We start from the raw sequence: 21940 nt of genomic DNA, 5'->3' as shown, positions 1-21940 counted from the left end.
ACAGAGAGGGAGGGGTAAATCAGGAGTGCCCAACCCCACTCTTCAAGGGCCATCAACAGGCCAGGTTTTAAAGATAGCCCGGTTCCAGTTCAGGTGGCTCAATCAAAGACTGAGCCATTGATGGAGCCACCTGTGCTGAAGCCGGGCCATCTTTAAAACCTGGTATGTTGGTGGCCCTTGAGGACTGGAGTTGGTTACCTGTGGGGTAGAGGGACATAAGGAGGAGGAAAGGCAGAAAGAGAGTTATGTAAGTGAACTATTGTTGGTGTTTTATAAGGTGAGATGACATTAACTTAACACAGAGTATCTGTCTCTCAAAGTCAAATCAATGTTGATGTAAAATTGGCACGTACAGTAGATGAGATTTTTTTGGTGGCAATTTTTTTTGCACGTACACATGTTCTTATATACAGTGAAAACTGTTATCGCTTCAATTTGTCTTCCATTTATGGGTCATTTTCCACGGCTAACCTTGCAGTTTAATGGATAGCAGAGAGTTTGTTGGAGAGTAGCATCTTCACTACAATCTTTAACACAGCATGTTTATTTCAGGACAGTCAAAGATTAACTGGTAATCAGTAAGGTACAATCTGTGGTACGCAGTAGAAAACAAAAAACAAAAACACTTTTTCTTTGATCTCTTTCAGAAAGATGTTCATACTCGATATGCTTCAAATACACCGTACAAACACAAATTCTATAGTACACGCATGTGCAGAAATTCAATCACACGCATATGCGCTCCATACAAGTTTATCATTAGTACACGTTCCACACAGTGTAATTCATGCATCTATTTTTTTCTCGATTATTAATAAATAACTTTCTGCCAGCTATTTTACAGGTGTAACAGTCCAAAGCCAGCCAGAAGATGTCATTTGAATAAGATTGCAGAAGATTTCACAAATTCTCTGTTATTTATCTCGAAACGGTCATTTACTGTACTCTAATTAAAAAAAATTAAAAATACTATTTAGTCATCTGAAGTTTTTAGGGGAATAAGTTTTGGGTTACATGCAAATAAATGGAATATCATATGAAATGAACGGAATAAGGGATGGGTTACAGTGCATTTAGATTAAAGACACATTAGCACACTAGCTCTGCCTATCATAACTGCAGAGCACTGCGACTAACGCTAAAACTACATTATTTCTGGTCATGGCGCACTCGCGAGACAGTTGTGCTCACCGCGCAAAATGTAAATAATCGCCACAGACTTTGACGCACCTCACGGCACCCATCTGTAGTAGTATTTCTTCTAGCTATGGACTTTCTGTAGGGTTGGGCAATCTAAGGGGGAGCGGCAGTTACAGGCCCTGCGCTCTTCCCAAAGGCATTTAAATGAAATGCCGGGACCGCATGAGGCCTCTGCAAATTCCCTTACCTTGGCTTCCAGCAACGCGTCGTCATGGCAACGTGACGGCAAATGACGCAGTGGGTCACGTGATGTCATGTTACCATGGCAACGTGACAACACTTGACCCAGCGGCGTCATTTGACGCCGGAGCCAAGGTAAGTTATCGGGAGGGGGGAGAGAGGGTGCGATCAGGGGAGGACAAAATGCAGGGGGGCACAGGGGGAAATGTTTGCGCACCTCTGGGGTAGTGTATGATTTGTCTACTAGTTTTGAGGTTGTCGTCTATTAAAAATAAAATTGATTAAAAGTTTATTATATAATTTCTATCAGCATTTAAAATATATATGTTTTGATTTCCTAAATATGTTTTTGAGTCACTGAAATTCTTATTGAAATAAAAATACCACTTGTGAGCACATTCACATCTGAGACAGGTCTGCAACTTGCCTGTCCCCGTAGTCTCTTAGCACAGGATTGCGCAAAGTTTTCCTCCTGCGCCCCCTTGACTTCGGCGTCATATGATGCCGCAGGGGTCATGTGACGTCACGTTGCCATGGTAACGCGCCGCTGGAAGCCAAGGTAAGGGAATTTACAGAGGCCTTGTGCGGTCCCCCGGCATTTAATTTAAATGCCTTGGGGGCGAGGGCGGGGCCTCTGTAACCGCTGCGCCCCCCATTTGGCGCACCCCTGTCTTAGCATACAATGCTTCCACTGCAGCCGGGGATTCTGGGAAATGACCTGAAAATGAGCACTCACAGTGTGTCACTTTTTGCTTCTTATTCCTTTTAACATGGACGCTATAGGAGGATTATTGAAAGATCGGTTGTAGACGATCCTAAAGCAGTCCTCCTTTTGGAGAGAATCAGAGAAAGACCGTGTGAATAAGCACAATGAAAAGATAGAGACTACACACAGGGCAAGACATTGCAGCTTCTTATGCATTTAATAAGAATTGCATTAAAATGAAGCACAAATGTTGATCTATAAGATCTCTTGTAAAACGATAAGGTCTGCAGAAACCTAGCCTGGATTTGGATGATATCCAGCTCCTGCAGTTCAAGTCAGAGCAATAAATAACTACTGACCGGAACAAGATGTTTCTAATACACGGAGGAATGAATTTATGAATGTTGGGCACCTACAAACCAACCAGCAACAAAGGAAAGGGTTCTTTATAGTAAGGGCAGTTCAAATGTGGAATTCATTACCCATGGAGACTGTGATGGCAGATACAATAGATTTGTTCAAAAAATGGTTGGACATCTTTTTAGAAAGGAAAGGTATACAGGGATATACCAAATAAGTAAACATGGGAAGGATGTTGATCCAGGGAGTAATCTGATTGCCAATTCTTGGAGTCAGGAAGGAATTTATTTTTCCCTTTATGAGATATCATTGGAGGATATGTCACTGGGGTTTATTGTTTGCCTTCCTCTGGATCAATAAGTAAGTATAGATAAAGGAAAAAGTATCTGTTGTCTAAATTTGTCATAGGTTGAACTTGATGGACACATGTCTTTTTTCAACCTCATCTACTATGCAACTATGTAACCAGCAGCAAAAACAATATGCTTCAAAAATATAGGTATTGATATGATAGTCTAATCTCTGTTCTTTTCCAGTGGAAAGACCATGCAGAATTGTTCTCATTCAGGGGACACTGGAACTGCATAAGTGCTCCTCAGTGTAGATGGCAGCCATAATACTGTGTGAAATCCCATCGGTTGCTGTTATGTCTTCCCATTCTAGCTCATATCACAATTCCCTTTCCCAAGCCAACATATAGTTGTCTTTTTACAGTAAGGAGTCCAATGTGGCCAGATAGTAGTACAGTGACGATGTAATTTTGTTTTTTCCAAAGGCCTGTCTACACATCTTCTCAAAGTGCGTGGGATCTGGGACGTCCTCGTAACCAAATATTTCTTCTACAAAGTGTCTGACTTGTAGATAGCGATAAAAGTCAGAGTTTGGCAACACATATTGTTCTTGTAAATTTTGGAAAGAGTTCAATTTGGAATTTGAGAATAGGTCGATCATTTTTGCGAAACCTTTATTTCTCCAATTATCTAGATAGGATTCTTGATATCCTGGGGGGAATTTGTGCTTATTCACTATTGGGATCATCAAAGACCCTTTTTTTTGCTGTAAGTTTCAGCTTCATTTTGGACAAGTCCCAGATATCACAAGAGTGTGTCAGGATACGGTTATCTATTACTATTTTAGGCCGGTCCTTTCTATCTCGCCACATTATATCCGCCAGCGGCACCGGGAATATAAAACAAGCCTCTAGTTCCACCCATCTTTTAGACACTGTTGGAGTGTGCCATTGTGTCAGGTGGCCCAATAGGGCACCTTATAGTAGTTGAGGATGTTTGGCATAGCTAGACCTCCAAGTTCTTTTGGACGGTACAGTATATCTTTCTTAATTCAGGGTTTTTTATTATTCCATACAAATTTGATAAGGGACTTTTGGAAGGTGTCAGTCGCTATTATGGATCGACTCGAACAGCTTCCTGTCGAGTCAACTTTATCCATTCTGCTCACAGTGTATCTTGGATACCAATCGCTCCCAAATTGCAGACTCCCTTAGGCCTCGGCCATGTTTAGTGCTTGCTTGCGGAAGCGCGCTGAGGCGCGCTCCCGCTCAGCACTGAGCCCCTACAACCGCAATTAGAGCGGCTTTAGTAGGGGCTCGCCTACGCTTCCGCAAGCGCGCGGAAGCGTAGGTCTTAGGGGAATTTAAAATTCAACCACTTGCCAGCGCGACAGGCCAGTCACGTGAGCGGTTCGCCCAATGAGGGCGAACCAGCTGCGTGACGTCACTGGCCCGCCCCCGGCCAGTGATGCGCCCACCCCCGGCCCGCCCCCTGACGGCCCGCTGACGGCGCGTGCGGTAAGCAACCGCAAGGCCAGGGAAAGCACCCGCTTTCCCTGCGCCTCAGCGCGCCTCAGCACGCCAGCAGGGAGCCTGGCCGAGGCCTTAGCTTCAAACAAGTGCTGCTGCTTCGGTATCTATCTTCTTTATCTGCATCTCTACTGGAATACTTGATGGCAGAGTAAAGCAAGGCAGGAGTGGCCAACCTTTTTCTCCAGCGGGCCAATAAATTGCAACAAATCTTTGGACGGGCTGCTGTCCTACTCGCCCTACGCCCGGGTTTAAATTAATAGCTAAGCGTAATCTAAAAAACACTCAAAGTAAACGAGGATAGTTAAAACATTACAAACATTTTTTATTGAAAAGAGGAAAAAAAAAAACTTGAAATCCTAATTTAAAAAAAGAAAAGAAGAATCTGAATTTAAAAATGTCTCAATGTGATTTCGGATCTTGCATATCAGGTAACTGGTTCTCAATGTTAGGATTGATTTTCGAGGTGGATAACAGGAGTAGACAGGGTCCACATGGGTATCTGTCAATGCAGATCTGTACTTGTTTTTAACAACGTTCATTGCAGAAAACTTCTGCAAACAAAACAAATACTGTACAGGGAATAAATTCCATTTTATTTCGTTATTTAAAATTGATTTGATTAGATTGATGGTTTTTATTGTTAAATACAGGCAGTCCTCGGTTATCCAACGGAATCCGTTCTGGAAGTAGCGTTGGATAGTGAAACCATTGTAAAGTGAGTCCCATGTTAATCAGTGGCGGTGAGCGTTGGATAACGCATTCAGGCTCGGGTAACGCATTCCGGCGTCGAAAAACGGCCCATGCGATTGCATTGGATATGCCATTCATTGTAAAGTGAAACGTTGGATAGCGAGGACTACCTGTAAGTCATTAAAATTGTGTTGAAGTTTCCCGTCATATTTTTAATTTTAAGAATTTCATATGGTTTCTTTCCTTAATTGATTTTTCTGTTGATTTTTTTTGCACCATCTGGTCGCCATTACGAATGTCGAAATGGTTGGCCACCCATGGTCCAAGGCATCCTTTGAAAAGAAATTTATATCACCACATCAAGTCTGTTCCTTCTCCATCTTCATACAATGTAAATATCAGACGGACAGAGTCGATTCAAAAGAATAGTGCCAGATATCAGGGTTTGGTTTGTATCTTTTTTAACAATACCTTTTCATTAAATTGTCAATGGGTATTTATTTGATTCTTGTGTAAATAAACTCTACACCCCTATGTCTCTTTCAAATCAATATAGTTTATGGCCCTGGGAAGGCAAATGAATGAACCTCTTTACATTGTGTTGCATGGCAGTTTTCGCATGCCACATTGTTTATTTGTTATAAATTTAAAAAAAAATAGTATTTTGTATTTTGCACGCAAAAGAAAAACCACACACTATACTGTACCTAGGTTCTTGGGCAAAAAATGGGAAGAACTATATAAAACACCAAGTGATCATTACTACATTGCTCGTGGAATAGATTGAAAAATAGAGGTCATGAAGGACATTCTCTAACATATTTTGGATTAATCTTTGCAGGGAAGGGAGGGAATTGAGGTGTAATCAGAAGAAATTCAAGATGGTGACCATGGCCAGAGTTTGTACTGGAAATGTCAGGCACAGGTCACATGGAAATCTTATGTAGCCAGGTTCCCCGAGGCAGTTGCTGGCCCCTTGGGATACTCACCGCTCGTGGGGAGGTGTGGAGGCGTGTGTGAGCATAGCGCGGCTCAGGTAGAAGCGGCCGGTTGCCGGGGACGCGATCGGGCCGTTGCTAGGGCCGCGGTCGTTAGGGTCCCGGCGGCTAGCGGAGCAGGGCGCCGCCATTGAAGACAGCTCGCGCATGTGCAGCTAGAGCAGGTGCCGGGAGAACTCCAGACAGCTCGCGCATGCGCAGAGGTAAGCCCGCGAAGCCCTAGCCTACCCGGGAAGGTATTGGCCAGGGACTACAGATTCCATGACCCTTAGGGAACCCCAGGTGACGCCAGGGAGCCAATAGGGCTGCAGGAGCTCCCTGCTTGCAGGGAATTGATACAATTCGCGGGGTCTTTGGAGAAGGAGTGAGTAACCGGAGCAGCTAGGGGAAGGAGGTAGGGTGCAGGAGTCAGTGACTCTCTGCACTAGGCCAGCAATCCCCTAGGCCCCAGATAGCCCTGAGTCACCCTAGCTGAGTGTGGTAGGGACAGGCCCTAGGTTAGGGACTCTGCCCCATTATCTATTTGTTAGTAGTGAACAAAGAATATTGGTTGTTTGCTAAAAGGGAGCTGGACTATTTTCACGGAGGCCAAGCGAGCATATGACTGCGGTCTGTGGGTAGCAGACTGATCCTCGCCAAGGCACAGACGGTGTGGAGCTGCGGTGATATTATCCACGCCGGAATTCACCCCACGCGTAGGAGGATATCCCGGCGACTCAACCCCAGTGGTATAGCAGCACCCGTGGCTGGAGCCCGGGCAGGTAACCCACAACCTCACGTGCACCAACAAGGCCTATCACCAGAGATAGTGGCTGCGCAGTCACACACACACACACTGGTTTATGACTTGGGGGTGCGAGACATTGGGTTGGGGTTACTGGACACGGGGAGGGGTCTCTCTGTACAAGCGTTAGCGTCCGCCGTGGTGCATAAGGTATTGGCGTCTGCCGTGACGCATAAAGTGTTGGCGTCCGCCGTGGCGCAGGGGTAGAGTGGTGTGATACGCTGTGATTAGTGTCTTCTCTAGAGAGGGACACGTGTTATATGAAGTGTGATATATCTGTGTTTATTGTGTTCTCAACTAAAAGCTCTTTGGTTATCTCACCTACGTGTACATGGTTATTGTGATTGTCCTGCGAGGAACCACTTCCCCTCTGGTGGGAGCCCTCTCAGGTGGAGGCGCTGCATCGAGTAAGTGGTTACTCATTAGTATCATAATTGCCCCAGGTTTCCCGTGGCGGAAGCTCAGACCTCCTGTGAGCCAGCAGGTAACGCACCGCACACATGGTAACAATATATGTTCTCCGCCCTATAGTATAATCTGCGATAAGCTGGGGGAACACCCGTTACACTTGCAAGAAGCAAGGAACTGGATATGTTGAAAACACACGATCAACTGAAGAAATTATCTTCCCAATCATGGATCATCTAACCACAAAATTGTGTCTTCCATAAAGAATGTTGAGCTGCCTGGAAGTTTGGGGGGTCGAAGTTTATTCAGGTAATTTAATCTTTGGCCAAAGGGTTTAACTAAATAACCAAGTAAATATTATTATTGAAGTATTTAACTTTATACTTATTACCATATATGTTTTGTCAATTGGATTTGGCATTGGGCTCCCCTGTCTTTTGTTGTATACAATATATATATATATATGATGTGGTGGGTGTTGGGGTTTGAGCGTGCTGGGAAAGTGTGTGTATATTTATAGTCCGTAAGGAAAACCCAAATATTGTGATGCTCAAGTCTTATAAAGATACAAAACTGCTTTAATGAAATGAGATGAATGGGGAAGTTGGGATTAATATTTTTATAAAACTGAACAGTTTTAAAAGAATAATATGTAATGCCTAACCCTCTGCTATTTATAATGTAGGTTTCAACAGTATGTTTGTTTACCATTAAGGTAATAAGATACTTTCCCCTCTAAATTAGTTACTAAATATTGAACGTTACAACAACTCCAGCAAACTCCTATACTGTACTTCTCAAATTATTTTAGGACTGTCCAAGTCGGTTATAAACATGGGGTCCAAATAGAAATATTGATGACAAAAGTAAAATTTTTAAACAGTATGAGAGAAACAAATCTACTTAGTTTAAATGACAGCTAGTTGCAGTAAGCAGCATTCTTATGTGTACCCTTAACCATGCTAGCACGGTATGATAGGAGGAGAATATAGAAGTGTTGTACTAGGTCCTGCGGATTGCGGGGAATCAGGTGCAATTTGCAGGCCGGGTACGGGTACCCGGCTAAGTAGCTTTGGCTTACCTGCAGCCGGCGGCGGAGGGTGAGGAAGACCATGGCGACATCGTGGGAGCAGCGGCAGACATCCTGGTGGTGGCGGTGGCAGCAGAGGACGTCCTTGTTGAGCCGGTGGGAGCAGCGGAACACATCACAGCCGATGCCAGTGGGAGCCGGGGAATATGTGACCGGAGCAGGAGCATTACTATTGGACAGCCAGCTCTTTCCCGGCTGTCCAATAGTAACACTCCTGCTACGGTCACATGTTCCCCGGCTCCCACTGGCATCGGCTGTGATGTGTTCTGCTGCTCCCACCAGCTCAACAAGGACGTCCTCTGCTGCCACCGCCACCAGGATGTCTGCCGCAGCTCCCATGATGTCGCTGTGGTCCTCCTCACCCTCCGCCGCCAGCTGCAGGTAAGTGTTCTGAGCAGAACGGAAATTACCCGGCGCCGGTTCCAGCCCCTGGTGCCGGGTCCGGATAATTTCCTGGTATCGGAAAAAATGCCAGGTAAGCCGGGTACTGGGTAATTTCCGGGTACTCGATACATCACTAGAATATACCGTGCAAGAGATACCACTGTATCCTATGGAACATATGTCATTTGATATGTTGCCATATAATTACAGTCAATGCCATTAGTCATATCTGTATAATTCTCAGAACATCACTGAATAGCTATAAACACTTTTCAAAACGCTTCTAGTACTAAAATGTTTAATGATGCACCAGATGCAATAACTTCCTTTAAATGCATATGGAACATGTCAGGTTAAGATGACACTTCAGCTGGCAATTCATTGCTATGTGTAGGATGCTACCTTGGGAGCTTATGAGTCAGTACAAGGGCGTTGGAAGCTTTAAATGGTGAGCATTACTTTAAGTGAACTGTACAGCATCTGTAGTTTAATTTCCAGTATACCTTTTCCTGAGAGCATTGTCCATTCGCATGTGTACAGTAGGTGTTAAAAGGGACTCATCCGTAACTGTGTCTACTATTAACTGGTGTCCAAAACACCACTCTGCTGCTTCTAATGCTATAGTGTATTAAGGGATCTCCAACCAACACATTTACAGGCTTTATAAACATGTAAACTCTTCAGTGGTAGAGGAACCATCAACTTGTTGCACTGAGACGCCTTTAATACTACAGCAGTAGTGGCCATCTCCGGTCCTCAAGGGCCACAAACAGGTCAGGTTTTCAGGATATCAGCAGGGTGAAGGAGGATCGGTATGACGTCCAAACCTGAACAAACGATGGAACTCGCCAGCCAAAAATGGAATAAAAAAAACTTTATTAGGCTACATAAAAAATGTGAACATCCACATGGAGAACCTAGCTCCTCCTCCCACGCCGTCAGTGGCGCTTTCTCAAGGAGCATGACGAGAGGAGGGGAAGTACTATTTAAATCCCTCCTCTTTGATTCAAACATTGCACACATCTGTGTGCTATACAATGAGCTATGTAATAGCAATTACATGGACTGAGCACGGACAGACATAATTAGAGGAAAAAATACACTATAGTGTTGGTTAATTATTATGACACTAAATATATGTTTATTATTTCATTATTTATTAAATCATTCGAAACAGTATATTTCAATCTATACAAGATTATTAATGTTTTACTAATTGTTGATTACATGTTATATTTCAGGGGTTAATTTATTTAGGATTCTCTTCTTTGGTGCTTTTCCATGATGGGTGCAATGTTTGAATCAAAGAGGAGGGATTTAAATAGTACTTTCCCTCCTATCTTGTCATGCTCCTTGAGAAAGCGCCACTGACGGCGTGAAACGCGTGGGAGGAGGAGCTAGGTTCTCCATGTAGATGTTCACATTTTTTATGTAGCCTAATAAAGTTTTTTTATTCAATTTTTGGCTGGTGAGTTCCATCGTTTGTTCAGGTTTGGACGTCATACCGATCCTCCCTCACCCTGCTGGTATCCCAGGATTGGACAAGACGCCGACAGAAACGCTGTGCTTCACTGCAAATATGTGGCCACGAGGATAAGGGACATGGCGACTGATCGTGAGTAAATAGTACACTCCACGCCATATACAAGCTTCTAATTGGACTTTTGTGCTTATATTTCAGCTGTATTTTATCTATGATACTACTGACGCACTTCCCCCTGGAGGCTACCCTAATATCCCTCATATAGTGCCCATTTCTGTCACCGGAGCAACTAAATCAATATATTTCTAGACTATCACACATGCAGCGCGGCTCCTTGAGCTAGCAGCCGGCTTATTTTCTATATCAGGTTTTCAGGATATCCCTGCTTCAAGCACAGATTGAGCAGTCTTCGACTGAGCCACGAGCTGAGCCACGTGCTGAGCCATGGATATCCTTAAAACCTGCCCTGTTGGTGGCCCTTGAAAACTAGAGTTGGCCACTCCTGTGCTTGAGGGATACATGCGGTGAACTGGGAGAACATGGGCAAATAATCCTGCGTCACATAGAAAGAAAGTCTGTGATTTCGTGCAGTGATATTCCGTACAGTGTTTTTAACACAAATTAATCGTTGAAGGCGGTACCACAATATTGACTTGTGATGCTGGCCTCTACAGCACTGATGGGGGGTACCAGAGCTCACAACTTCACTTGCCCTGGGTCTCTTAAAATATAAAAGCAGATGCTGCTCTCTATGAAATGGACAGTCACTTGTTAAAGTCGTCCTTTCTCAGCTCACAGAAAACATGTGGGAAACGTAACATAATTGGCTGAAATGCAATCAGCAGCAAATCAACTCTTTCCTACAACCATGTTAGATGTGCGGGCTTCACTTTGTAACGCGCTCCGGAGTTGCAAAATAAGTGACAGCAGTCAGCTACTGTACATCACACAATCTGCACCATTTTAATGCTCGCTCTATAAATCAAGCTCTCTTTAGTAGCTTGTGGAAAAAAGAGAAACTGCGCACCAAATTGTGTGATAAAATATATAAAGTGTTTATATAAACTCAGAGAGACGATCTGTGATCAGGTAGTGAATAAACTCTCACAATAATGTGCACCCAATAGCAATTATAAGACACACAATGTGGCAAATCATAAGAAGCTCATACCAGAAGGTCTGAGAGTCTGCTGCTCGTCAACACGTGTGGCTCAGCATCTTGGAAACTGACGTGAAAAGAAAAAAGAGACAGCGCACAACTCTCAGTGTAAAAAGTTGATATAATGTGACAAAATTAGGGTGGTAATCATTGCACGCACAAACGATTAAATCTTTAAAAACATGGCACGTTTAGGGTACATATTACCGCTACAGCAATCCACTGGTTACCGCTCCCTGGATGGCCGCCGCAGTTGTCTCCCAGTCCAGTCAGGTAGGCGTAGGTGTCCTCGTATCCAAGTGTGTTCGTATGCGAGAGGCTGATAAAATATTCCAACGCGTTTCGTAGAGCAGGTCTACTTCATCATGGAAAATTCATGCCATGTTTGAAAAGATTGAATCTTTTGTACGTGCAATAATTACCACCTAAATGTTGTCACATTATATCAACATTTTTACACTATGAGAGTTGTTCACTGTCTCTTTTTTTCTTTTCGTGTCTCTTTAGTAGCTTGTCAAATTTAGGCCCACAAGCCTGAAACTACTCAAACACAACTAAGGTTAAATTCTCTGCCCTAACCAAGTATTGTGCACGCTCTTTCTTAGTTCACTTAGATTTACAGGTACTGCAGCAGATTTTCTGTCACTCTTACAAGTCCTATCCAATCCTCTAATACCTGTATATCTCCTACTGTACCTCATCCCGCACCTTGTAATATATCCAGGACAGGTAATCCTCTCTAACACACTTCAATTTATGTCTGTAGTAGTTACCAATATATTAATGTCATCTCTTGTATAGCCAATGTAGCATATCAAGAGCCAAGTTCAGCCTCAGCACAAGAATAAACAATCATAGTAAACATATTAAACTCAGAAAAATTGCCATGCTGCTCCAACAAAAAGGATTTCTAACCCTTTCACTGCCAACGGGGCGTGCAAAGCATTGTGAAGCAATATGTTACAGTCCCATCTAGCAGCCAACGGATTAACATGCCAAGAATAATGGACATGTACTGTATATGAATAGACAAATTGGGTAAAAGACCATTTCTCACCATACGTCAGGATGTAGAGTGGTTTTCCATTTGTGTCCATAGTGGTAAGGCAGGGCGCTTTAGGAGATATGGTCCCCCATCGTTGCAGCGCTGCTTCAAGTGAAGGGGGCCAATTTGTGACGACCCCCAGCTGCTCCCCTCGCATGGCTAACATCTGTGCTCCCTCTGGCTTCGGCTGGTTTGGATCTGGTTGTTGAACTTGGGAAGGAAAAAATTACATATAGTACTCTGGAGTGTATGTGGTTTCAATCAATCTGCCAGCTTCTGGAATGAAACAACTGTACAGAGGTTAACACGGCTTAGGGTGCAGTGATAAAACAGCAGCACGGATGATTATTAGAGATGTGCAAAGCTTTTGTCCGGGTTCACGGACCATGTGAAATTGACCCTGTTTTTTTCCCGTCCAAGAACAAAGTTGCGAATCAATCAGAGCTGAGTCACTGTCCCGTCAAAATTGACAGAGCATTTCAATTAATGATGCTCACCTCATCCAGAGCCTGAAATATGCGTCTTGCTGCAAAGGAGACAATGCTTGGGGGAATCCCTCGAGAATTGTGACTGAGCTGCAATTCATTTGCAAAACAGCAAATTGATGGTGGAATGCTGTGATTTCCTGCGAAGCTTGTAGCCCCTAGATGTCAACTGGTTCGCCAGAAATCAGTTTTGGTTAAAAAGTATGCATTTTGGAAAGTTGCTTATGACCAAGAGAAAATGTATACTAGTTAATACACAAATATGTATTTAATCGACCATAAACCCCACCTGAATACAAGCAGCTTCATGATGACAGTATTTTATTCTAATTCTGGTCACAACCAGTACAATTTAGTTGAAGCTCTCGGCCATTTCTACTTCCCTATCTTTTTGTAACCTTTTTGTTGCCAGAGGGAGGGTATAAATGTTGCATAGGGCAATAGACGTTTAATCCCATCAGCGAAGAGATGAATAACTTTGAAAATGTAGGCAGAAATGACTGACTCCAAAACTCAGAAGAACACATACAATGGAATACACCAGGAGTGGCCAACTCCAGCCCTCAAGGTACACCAACAGGTCAGGTTTTAAGGGTATCCGTGCTTCAGCACAGGTGGCTCAACTAGTGGCTCAGTCTTCGAAGGAGGGATGTCCTTAAAATCTGACTTGTTGGTGACATTGAGAACTGGAATTGGCCATAGCATACATAATACATGTAAGACTAGTGAACTGCTTGTGCCTAACTAAGCAAATCCCAAATTACAATGAGGAAAAAGGAAGCCGTTCTAAAAGAATACACACACAGTGTGGCAGTGCTGCCAACAAGATTCGATGTCTTCATGAGTGTCTAGTCCAGCCCAGGCTGCATTTCCCATACAAATGAAGGATGATTGTGAGATTTGTTATATAGACTCAACAGACGCTTCAGTATCTGACAGAAAGCATCAACACTGATGAGTGAATTGTCGGAATCTCCCTTCCGAACTTTACAACATGCCTTTTATGTTAGCGAGAATCAATCTCTAAGTGGCCTATGTCACATATTGTCATGAAGGAAGGCTGCTGGGTTTAACTTTCTTGCCTGCATTGCATAGCAAACACCTCTGGTAGTGAAAGGATTAATACAAAAAAAATAACAAAGAAGCCCAAAGAAACCTATATATCTCTTGAAAAGGGGCCATTTAGTTAAACCCTTTGGCCAAAGCATTTTAAGCCTGCAAGCCACATCAAGGCATGACCAAATTTGTAGGTCCAAAAATGCTTTGGCCAAAGGGTTTAACTAAATGACCTTTTTGCAATAGATATATAGGTATTTCACCGTGTATTTTTGTCACATTGGATGTAGCTTTGGGCTTCTTTGTTTTTTGTTATACAGGTATATATTCAGCCACGCCCAGTAGCACTCTAATTTACATATATACATATATATTATGTGGTAATTTGGGGGGTTTCTTAGAGCTTGCTGGAAATCTGTGTGTTTATTAACTTTGTCCAGCTGGTCTCAGCTGTTTTGGAGGTTAGTGGCTCCTCCCTCCCAGGGTTTAAGCTCGCCCCTCCCCACTTTCCAAGTAAGCAGGTCTTTTTCATGCAGCTGGTTGGGACAGATCCAATGCGATAATTCTTCCTCTAATTATAGAGGTAAATAATAATTTTAATCAGTTAGTGTTAGGGCCTGCAAATTTGGTCATGTCTTGATGTGGCTTGCAGGCTTAAAATGCTTTTGCCAAAGGGTTTAACTAAATTACCCCTTTTCAAGCGATATATATGTATTTCACAATGTATTTTTGTCATATTGGATGTAGCTTTGGGCTTCTTTGTTTTTTGTTGTATACATGTAGCCTTGCCTAGTAGCACTCCCAATTGACACTTATATACATACAGCTCAACCCCCTTAAAGCGCTGGGCTTGGGATCCAAAGAATCACATCACGTTATAAGCGGTTTCCGTTAGAAATAATTAACAATTGTATGCATTGTACAATAAAGTATTTAAGATACCAATAATCGTGTTGCAAAGTATTCATAAATACGAAAGTTGGGAGCCGCGCTTGCATCGCGATATAAGCGGATCTCGTTATAATGGGGTTGAGCTGTGTATATATTATGTGGTAATTTTGGACGTTTATCAGAGCTTGCTGGGAATCTGTGAGCGAAAGGATTAAAGCAAATATGAAGGAGAGCTCAAATATGAAACTCAGAGCCCCAGGAGGCACTGCTTTTTTTTGTTTTTTTTTTTACCACTAACCAGCTCATTTTAATCTAATTTAAGAGCAACCTGGAGGGAAGTCCCTGTAGCAAGAAGTATCACGGTTGACATCCGTGGGATCCTGCAGATCTATAAGGGTCTGGGGTCCAACCTCCCCCCCAATAATGTTCATTGTTTTTATTGGAATACAAACACATGTATGTCGTATTACTTATGTCTGAGCCTTCGTCAAATGTGCAAAATGTGTTGACGTTTTGTACATTTGATACCAATCTGTTTATCACTTCGGTTCACACGAGGTGAAGATTGTTCTTCTTTTTTTTTTTAAACAGCGAGACACATCACAGCAAGAGACACAGATTGTAACACATATTATTATTGCATCAAATAAATCCTCTGTTAAATCCACATACTTCCCCATGGATCTCTTGACACAAGCAGAACAGCATACTGTACATGGGTACATTGCTGGCAGGTGAGGTGTGCTCCATATGATAATTGAGGGTCTTTTCAATAAGGTCTGATGCGGCCGATTGGGGAAAACTGCTATTCAAGTTAATGGCAGTTTTGGGCTGATCACAGTTTGATTGGCAGCTCGGTGCCTTACTGAATAAGGACCTTTAAAGTCAAAATCAAAGTTTGGAGCCTGACACACAGACCTAAAATATTTCAGGACAGAGATTCACACCCCCCAAAAAATAATAGCAAAAGAATTTACTTTACCTTCTAGCAATTCCTCAAAGTCATCCACAAAGAACTCCCGTAACGGTGGCCGCTTGGGCCGTTTCAAGGTGTTGACCAGCTGCTGTATCTTTGCCGATACTCTGCTGCTCACAGGTACTCCTGCAGAACCAAGATTAATGATACACAGGACCGAATCAACAGCAGAAAGCTATGTCACCTCAAACATACTGTGCCCTTAAAGGAGCTGTCCCAGCGTTTCATAAAAACAAAATACACATTTTTATGTCTGTAGTCTTTCCTCCTTCAGGGATCATTCTCGCTGATTTCTGTACTGTGTTTTACTTGAGATCTCTGCTTGTACATTTGGAGAAATGTCACCCCTTTTGGATTAGGGCCCCATAGAGGTAACATGTATACAGTATTACCTACCTCATTAAATATTTATATTTTATTCCTTCCAATGCAAACAGAAAAGGTAAAATTATTATTTTAAAAATGATTAAATTTTTGGAGTTTCCCCCCAAATAAATATTTTACAGTAGCGCAAATGTAGGTCGAAGGTCCCCACAACTATAACCAGGACCCTGTGCCAGATTAAGCCTTTGACAAACAATAATTCTCTCATGAATATTTTGATGAATCGGAAAACCAGATAGAGCTCGGATGTTGATAGGACGATAGGATGTAACCACTGGTCTGAGCGCTGGAAGATCATTAAGCAGTTTCCAATTGTATTTTTTTTTTTTTTTTAATTAAGCAGATGAATTAATTGTTTTCAAAGCCACAAATCAGTGAGCAGATCTCAACAGATACTAAACTTGTTTTATTAGTGGAAAGAATGAAAGCAGGATAAGGTACGTAATATGGAACCTGGAATGTTTCATGCCTCTATCAGCAAATCAAAGGTTTGAAATCCCGCACTTTTGCAGAAAATGTGAAAAGAAAAGATGGAAACAACACTGTCAAAGGCAATATTAATATGTTTGGAAGTAGCTAATTTGCTATACTATACAATTCATTGAGTGGTAATTATTTCCCCACAAGTTTTTATCTACTGTTCAGTGAATCGACCTTAAACATTACTGCAAATTGATTCTAAAGATTCAGCTTTTTACAATTTGAAAATAAATATCCTTGAAGTTAACAATATTGTTTTTAGTTGCACTTTAAGTTTTTCACAATCCTAATATCGAATAATAGACCTGACAAAAATCTAGAGTTCATACGGTATAGTGTTCCAGTGGGACACTGCATATACTGCAGTATATTTCTAAAGAAAGAGGTGTACTCCACAATCTTTTTTACTGATTGGATTCTACCTATGAGTGAAATTTGAATTTGGACCACGTGTGTAGGTCATTATATAATTGTTTAAGTAATTTAGGGTAGTCTGCTTGGTATAGGGCTTTATAATCTTTGGTAATGTATACCCACAGGTATTTTAGAGCCCTGGGTTGCCATGTGAAATCGAAGTTAGTCTCAATTAGTTTACACATCTCCATACTTAGGTTTATATTTAGAGCCTCCGATTTGGTCATATTAATTTTAAATCCAGAGAATTTGTTGAATTGATCTAATTCACTGAACAAATGTTTGGGGTTTGGATAGCACGAGGATGACATAGTCAGCGAACAACGCCCTCTAAGATTCTTAGAGAGCCCACTTTTATTCCTAAAATGTCTGGATTTTCCCGTAATGTATATGGGCTGCCAGAGGCTCCATACACATTGCGAATAATAGAGGTGACAAAGGGCAACCATTGCGTGTACCATTTGTAATCATTATTGGATCAGAATAGAAGCTCTGGGTTGATACTTTGTCAAAGGGGGTTGTATAATGTATAGTGTCCGGACAGCCGCTAAATAGGTTCCCTTAAGACCAAATGAATTCAAGACACTTTCCAAGTATGACCAGTCAATATGGTCGAATGCTTTTTCAGCATCTAGTCCGAGCAGCATTGAAGGGACATTATTCTTCTGAGCTACATGTGTCAAATCTAATATTTTTCATATGTTGTCAGCGACCTGACATTAATTCTACTTGATTATGGTTTACCAGATTGGGGAGAATATTACTTAATCTGTTAGCTAAAATTTTGAAAAATATCTTTAGGTCAGAATTAATCAGCGAGATAGGGCGATAGATTCCACAATTAGTAGGCTCTTATCCCTCCTTGTGCATTAGGGAAATTGAAGCTTGCAGCATGAAAGGGGGGAAAGCCTCTGTGTTTTGGAGAATTACATTGAAAAGTTCAAGTAAATAAGGGGTTAGGGTCGTACTAAATTTTTTGTAATATATCTTTGAAAACCCATCTGGGCCAGGGGCCTTAGAGCACTTTAAATTCTTAATAACCATTTGTAATTCCTCTGGGGTTATTAATTGATTCATTATTAGCTTTTCTTCGGGAGAGATTTTAGGCAAATTTGCGGAGTCTAAATATTTTTTTCATCAATGGCATGTTTTGGTCTGAATGTCTGACCTTTTTGCCATCATACAGTTTCATATAGTATTTACGAAATTCAGCTACTATCGACTTAGGGTTGGAAGTCAGAACCCCTGTAGAGGTTCGAATAGATTGAATATTGTACATGGGGTGTTTATTCCTCAATCTAGTTGACAGCATTGAGTCCGTTTTATTTGATTTTTCAAAGAACTTTCTCTTTGTCCACGTCGAGTCGCAAGAAGCATCCCTAATTCAGCTCTTGAATCTTTTACTTTTTGGAGGGTAGCCCCCGCCTGATCCACTTTATGTTTTGCTGCGGGGGTGTCCACTTTTTCTTGAAGCAGTTTCATTTTTGTCTGGCTCTCTCATTTCCTCGCTGAAGCTATTCCTATTATCTTACCTCTTATTGTTGCCTTGTGGGCCTCCCAAAGGGTGGTCCAAGTGGCCACACTTCCCACATTTATCTGGAAAAAGGCCTTTATCTCTGTATCTATATCACGGGCTATTTCTGGGATTTTTAATAGAGCCTCATTAAGTTTCCAGTGGGTTCTATGTGACTTTGTTTGTAAGTTGAACATCTCTATTTCTACCAGAGCACGATCCGACCAGCTTATGTTATGAATGTTTGAGGTTGTGATTTTGGGAATCAGGTGAGCGCTCATATTGATTAGATCTATCCTAGAATAGAACTGATGGGGATGGGAAAAGAAAGTGAAGTCTTTGTTTTTGGATATAGTTCACTTCATGTCTATCAGGTTCTGGGAGCTCAAAGCTCTTTTCAGGGCCTTTAGATCGTTGGTTCTGGAATATGGAGGCCTAACCGTATTGTTTGGATGGGTTAACCTGTGTCTGTCTCGGTCTAAAGTCGACACCCAAAATTATTTGGCCCTCCGCTATGCTTCCCAGCATACTGAAAAATGTATTCATGAAAGGAGTACTCTTTTCGTTTGGGGCATATAGACTCGCCAGGGTAACATCGTTACTTGCATATAGACTCGCCAGGGTAACATCGTTACTTGCATATAGACTCGCCAGGGTAACATCGTTACTTGCATATAGACTCGCCAGGGTAACATCGTTACTTGCATATAGACTCGCCAGGGTAACATCGTTGCTTCCCACCACTATTACATATCTTCCCTCCTTATCTATCTTTGTGAATTTGGTGGAGAATTGTAGGTCTTTACTTATAAATATTGCTGTTCCTCTTTTTTTGTCCTTGCAGAAGACAGATAAAAACGTGGGCAATTTTTAGCAAAGTACTGTATCAAGGTGTCACACTCTGCTTAAAATGCGTTTCCTGAATTAGGATGATATCACCTCTAAGTCTCTTGTAATCAGAAAAGGCTATTTTCCTCTTGTATGGACTATTCATGCCTTTGGCACGGTGTGTTATAATTTCAACTGACATTGCGAGAATTAAGTGGAGGTTCGGAATCGGAACTCCCAGCCAGCACATGCGCCCAGGCATCCCTCGTATTGTGTTAATCTACGTATTTCTTTCCTCTGTGGCATATGAACTTTATTCCTAGGTGAAGGGTTTCGGTAAGGGAAAAAACTAAATTAAAAGCACCACGTAAGTCAATGAGGACTATGAGCACGAATGCCCTAGCAAAAACCCACCAGTCCTTCATTCAATTTCAGGGGGAGGCATTACATCTCATCGGTCTTATACCTATATGGACTCGGCGTATCCACCCAGGCCCCTGCAACCCCCCACCCCCACAACCTGTAGTGGGTGGCCCTCCAAGAGTAAGTCCTGTAGGCCTCTGACCGCTGTTAACACTGCTTCTTTAGGCAGCACTTACAGTACCGGCAACGCGACGATGCGTCAAAAAGCGTGTGCGCTTATAGTAGGAGTGACCCGACAGCGCGCCGGCTTGGTCGCGATCGCTGGAAGTCAAATAAATTAGATTTTTTTCAGCGACCGCAGCGTGACGTCAGCGTCGCCGGGACTATAAGTGAAGCTCCGAATGTAATAGAGTTTTTAGGTTGTTGTAAAGACCTGTTATATCTTGTTTAGTGCTGCCTTGGTTTGCATTTGAGCCATCACCTACGCCCTCTGGTTCCGCTCCCTCGTGTACGCCTGGCTGTTTGTCTGCGGTGATTGCGCTTCCTCCTGGCAGTGGAAGTAATCTACAAGACCTCTCTGAGTCTGGATCTTGCTTTTGGGTGCCATCTTCCCCTTAGTATATGCTCGCTTTGTGTTCTTGATTTAATTGTCTACGTTAAGATATATTACATTTGTCCGCTTCATCGGTGATCAGACCTTAAGCTCCCATCCCCCCCTGATCATCCCATCCACTACATATGGACAACTGTCTCTGGCCCAAAGACATTGGACCTATTCACCCTCCAACAGCATTTGGCGTCTCTTATTACCCCTCCGGCAGAAGCCGGTCTTCACGCCGCGGTGCCACCGCCTCCACTCTCCTGGGCAAAATGGTTGCTGATGCCTTGACCTCCTCCTCCCCGCTCCAGCCCCGGAATTCCTCAGAGCTCAGGGTCACCCTCGCCCTCTTGTGCCCCAGGCAATCCAGCGGTCTTGTGCTGTGCGTTCCTCCACAGCTCCAGTGCCTCCCCGAGAATGGGCCAACACCAGGAAGGTGCTCAGGCCCCCTCCACTGCACACTCTTCCCACCTGGGTTGGGGGTTTCCACGCCTCTTTTACAGGGGGGGGGGTTGGTTTCCGGACTCTCTCCACGCTGAATTTTTTTTTTTTTTTAATAATGTGTAAGTTGGGCACACTCCAGACGTTCTGGCAATATCTGCGGAGCACACAGTCGCCGGATTCCAGGGTGAGTCAGGACTCTGCCGTGAGTTGACCGCGTGTTTAGGCAAGAAGGCCCCCATATCTCGACTTCCGGCCCCACCGTCTTTGCCTCCGACTCTCAGGCAGTGATCCCTAGGATTTTGCGAGAGAGTGTGCACTCTGTGTAGACTATGGCATTTGTGCCCCCCGTTAATATGTAATGAGGATGTTTTCTTGTCGGATTAAGTGGGCTAGGATCTATATTTGTAGCTCTGGAGCCCGGAGCTCCAGAGAAACACGTCTTCTCCTTTAGATACAGTAGTTGGTCACGCCCCGCGGTTATTTTTGTTTTATCAAACAAATACTACTTTTTAACCTGGGATTTCTCTTTCTTCCTACAACTCCATTTTTTTTTGGGGATTGGAGAACTCAGCAGCTGTAGAATCTAAGATCCATCACTGGAACATTCCATATACTGTGCTAAAGAACTAGCAATATTGGACGTTGGCTTACAAATTCCAATCAGTAGCAAACATAGGTGCTATTGACTATTACGTGGGGATGATAAATGATTCCTGAATTATTTAGCTTTTATTCACTTATTTTTCACTCACATTTTATTACTTGTTTATATTTGGCTTTTGCCCAGCTACTAATTATCCTTTATATATTGCAGATAGCCTGAGCGCTTTGGAAGCGTCAGACATACGTACCATCCCCAGTTTCCATGAGTTCAGCATTCCCGTATTTTGGAGTAACGCGTGACGTTGATCCCTGTGGCCTTTCTACTTGTATAGAGTGTTCTGATGTGTACGTGGTAACGTCTGGAGGGGCCGAATGATTTTCTGTGAAGAACAAAATAACATATTTAGTTGAAGTCAGAAATCACACTAAACCATCAGCCGACCAGGTCATTTCATGTACTCGTTCAAACAGCCTGTTTTCACATTAAAGGAGCAATCTAAGCAATTGTTTGGGTGATTTTATTTTTATTTTCTAACATAGGATTGAAGCTGGGGGTCTCCAGAGCTGCACTCATTAAAGCTCCCGTGTCACATGGG

At 42.7% G+C, this 21940-nt stretch overlaps 1 protein-coding gene across 6 annotated transcripts in view; it reads right to left on the bottom strand.

Moving 5' to 3' along the window:
• DIP2C (disco interacting protein 2 homolog C) overlaps window positions 1–21940 on the bottom strand; it is a 492820-nt gene that overhangs the window by 147315 nt on the left and 323565 nt on the right. For all 6 annotated transcript variants that reach the window (XM_075587807.1, XM_075587805.1, XM_075587809.1 and 3 more), the window contains 3 exons: window positions 21593–21724; window positions 15724–15843; window positions 12322–12519 (listed from right to left, as the gene is read on the bottom strand). In XM_075587807.1, the coding sequence (XP_075443922.1) occupies window positions 12322–12519; window positions 15724–15843; window positions 21593–21724 (450 nt within the window). The remainder of the gene's footprint in view (window positions 1–12321; window positions 12520–15723; window positions 15844–21592; window positions 21725–21940) is intronic.

The sequence above is a fragment of the Ascaphus truei genome, chromosome 2 (assembly GCF_040206685.1).
Source record: "Ascaphus truei isolate aAscTru1 chromosome 2, aAscTru1.hap1, whole genome shotgun sequence".
Lineage (NCBI taxonomy): Eukaryota > Metazoa > Chordata > Amphibia > Anura > Ascaphidae > Ascaphus > Ascaphus truei.
This window is presented reverse-complemented; position numbering and strand designations above follow the sequence as displayed.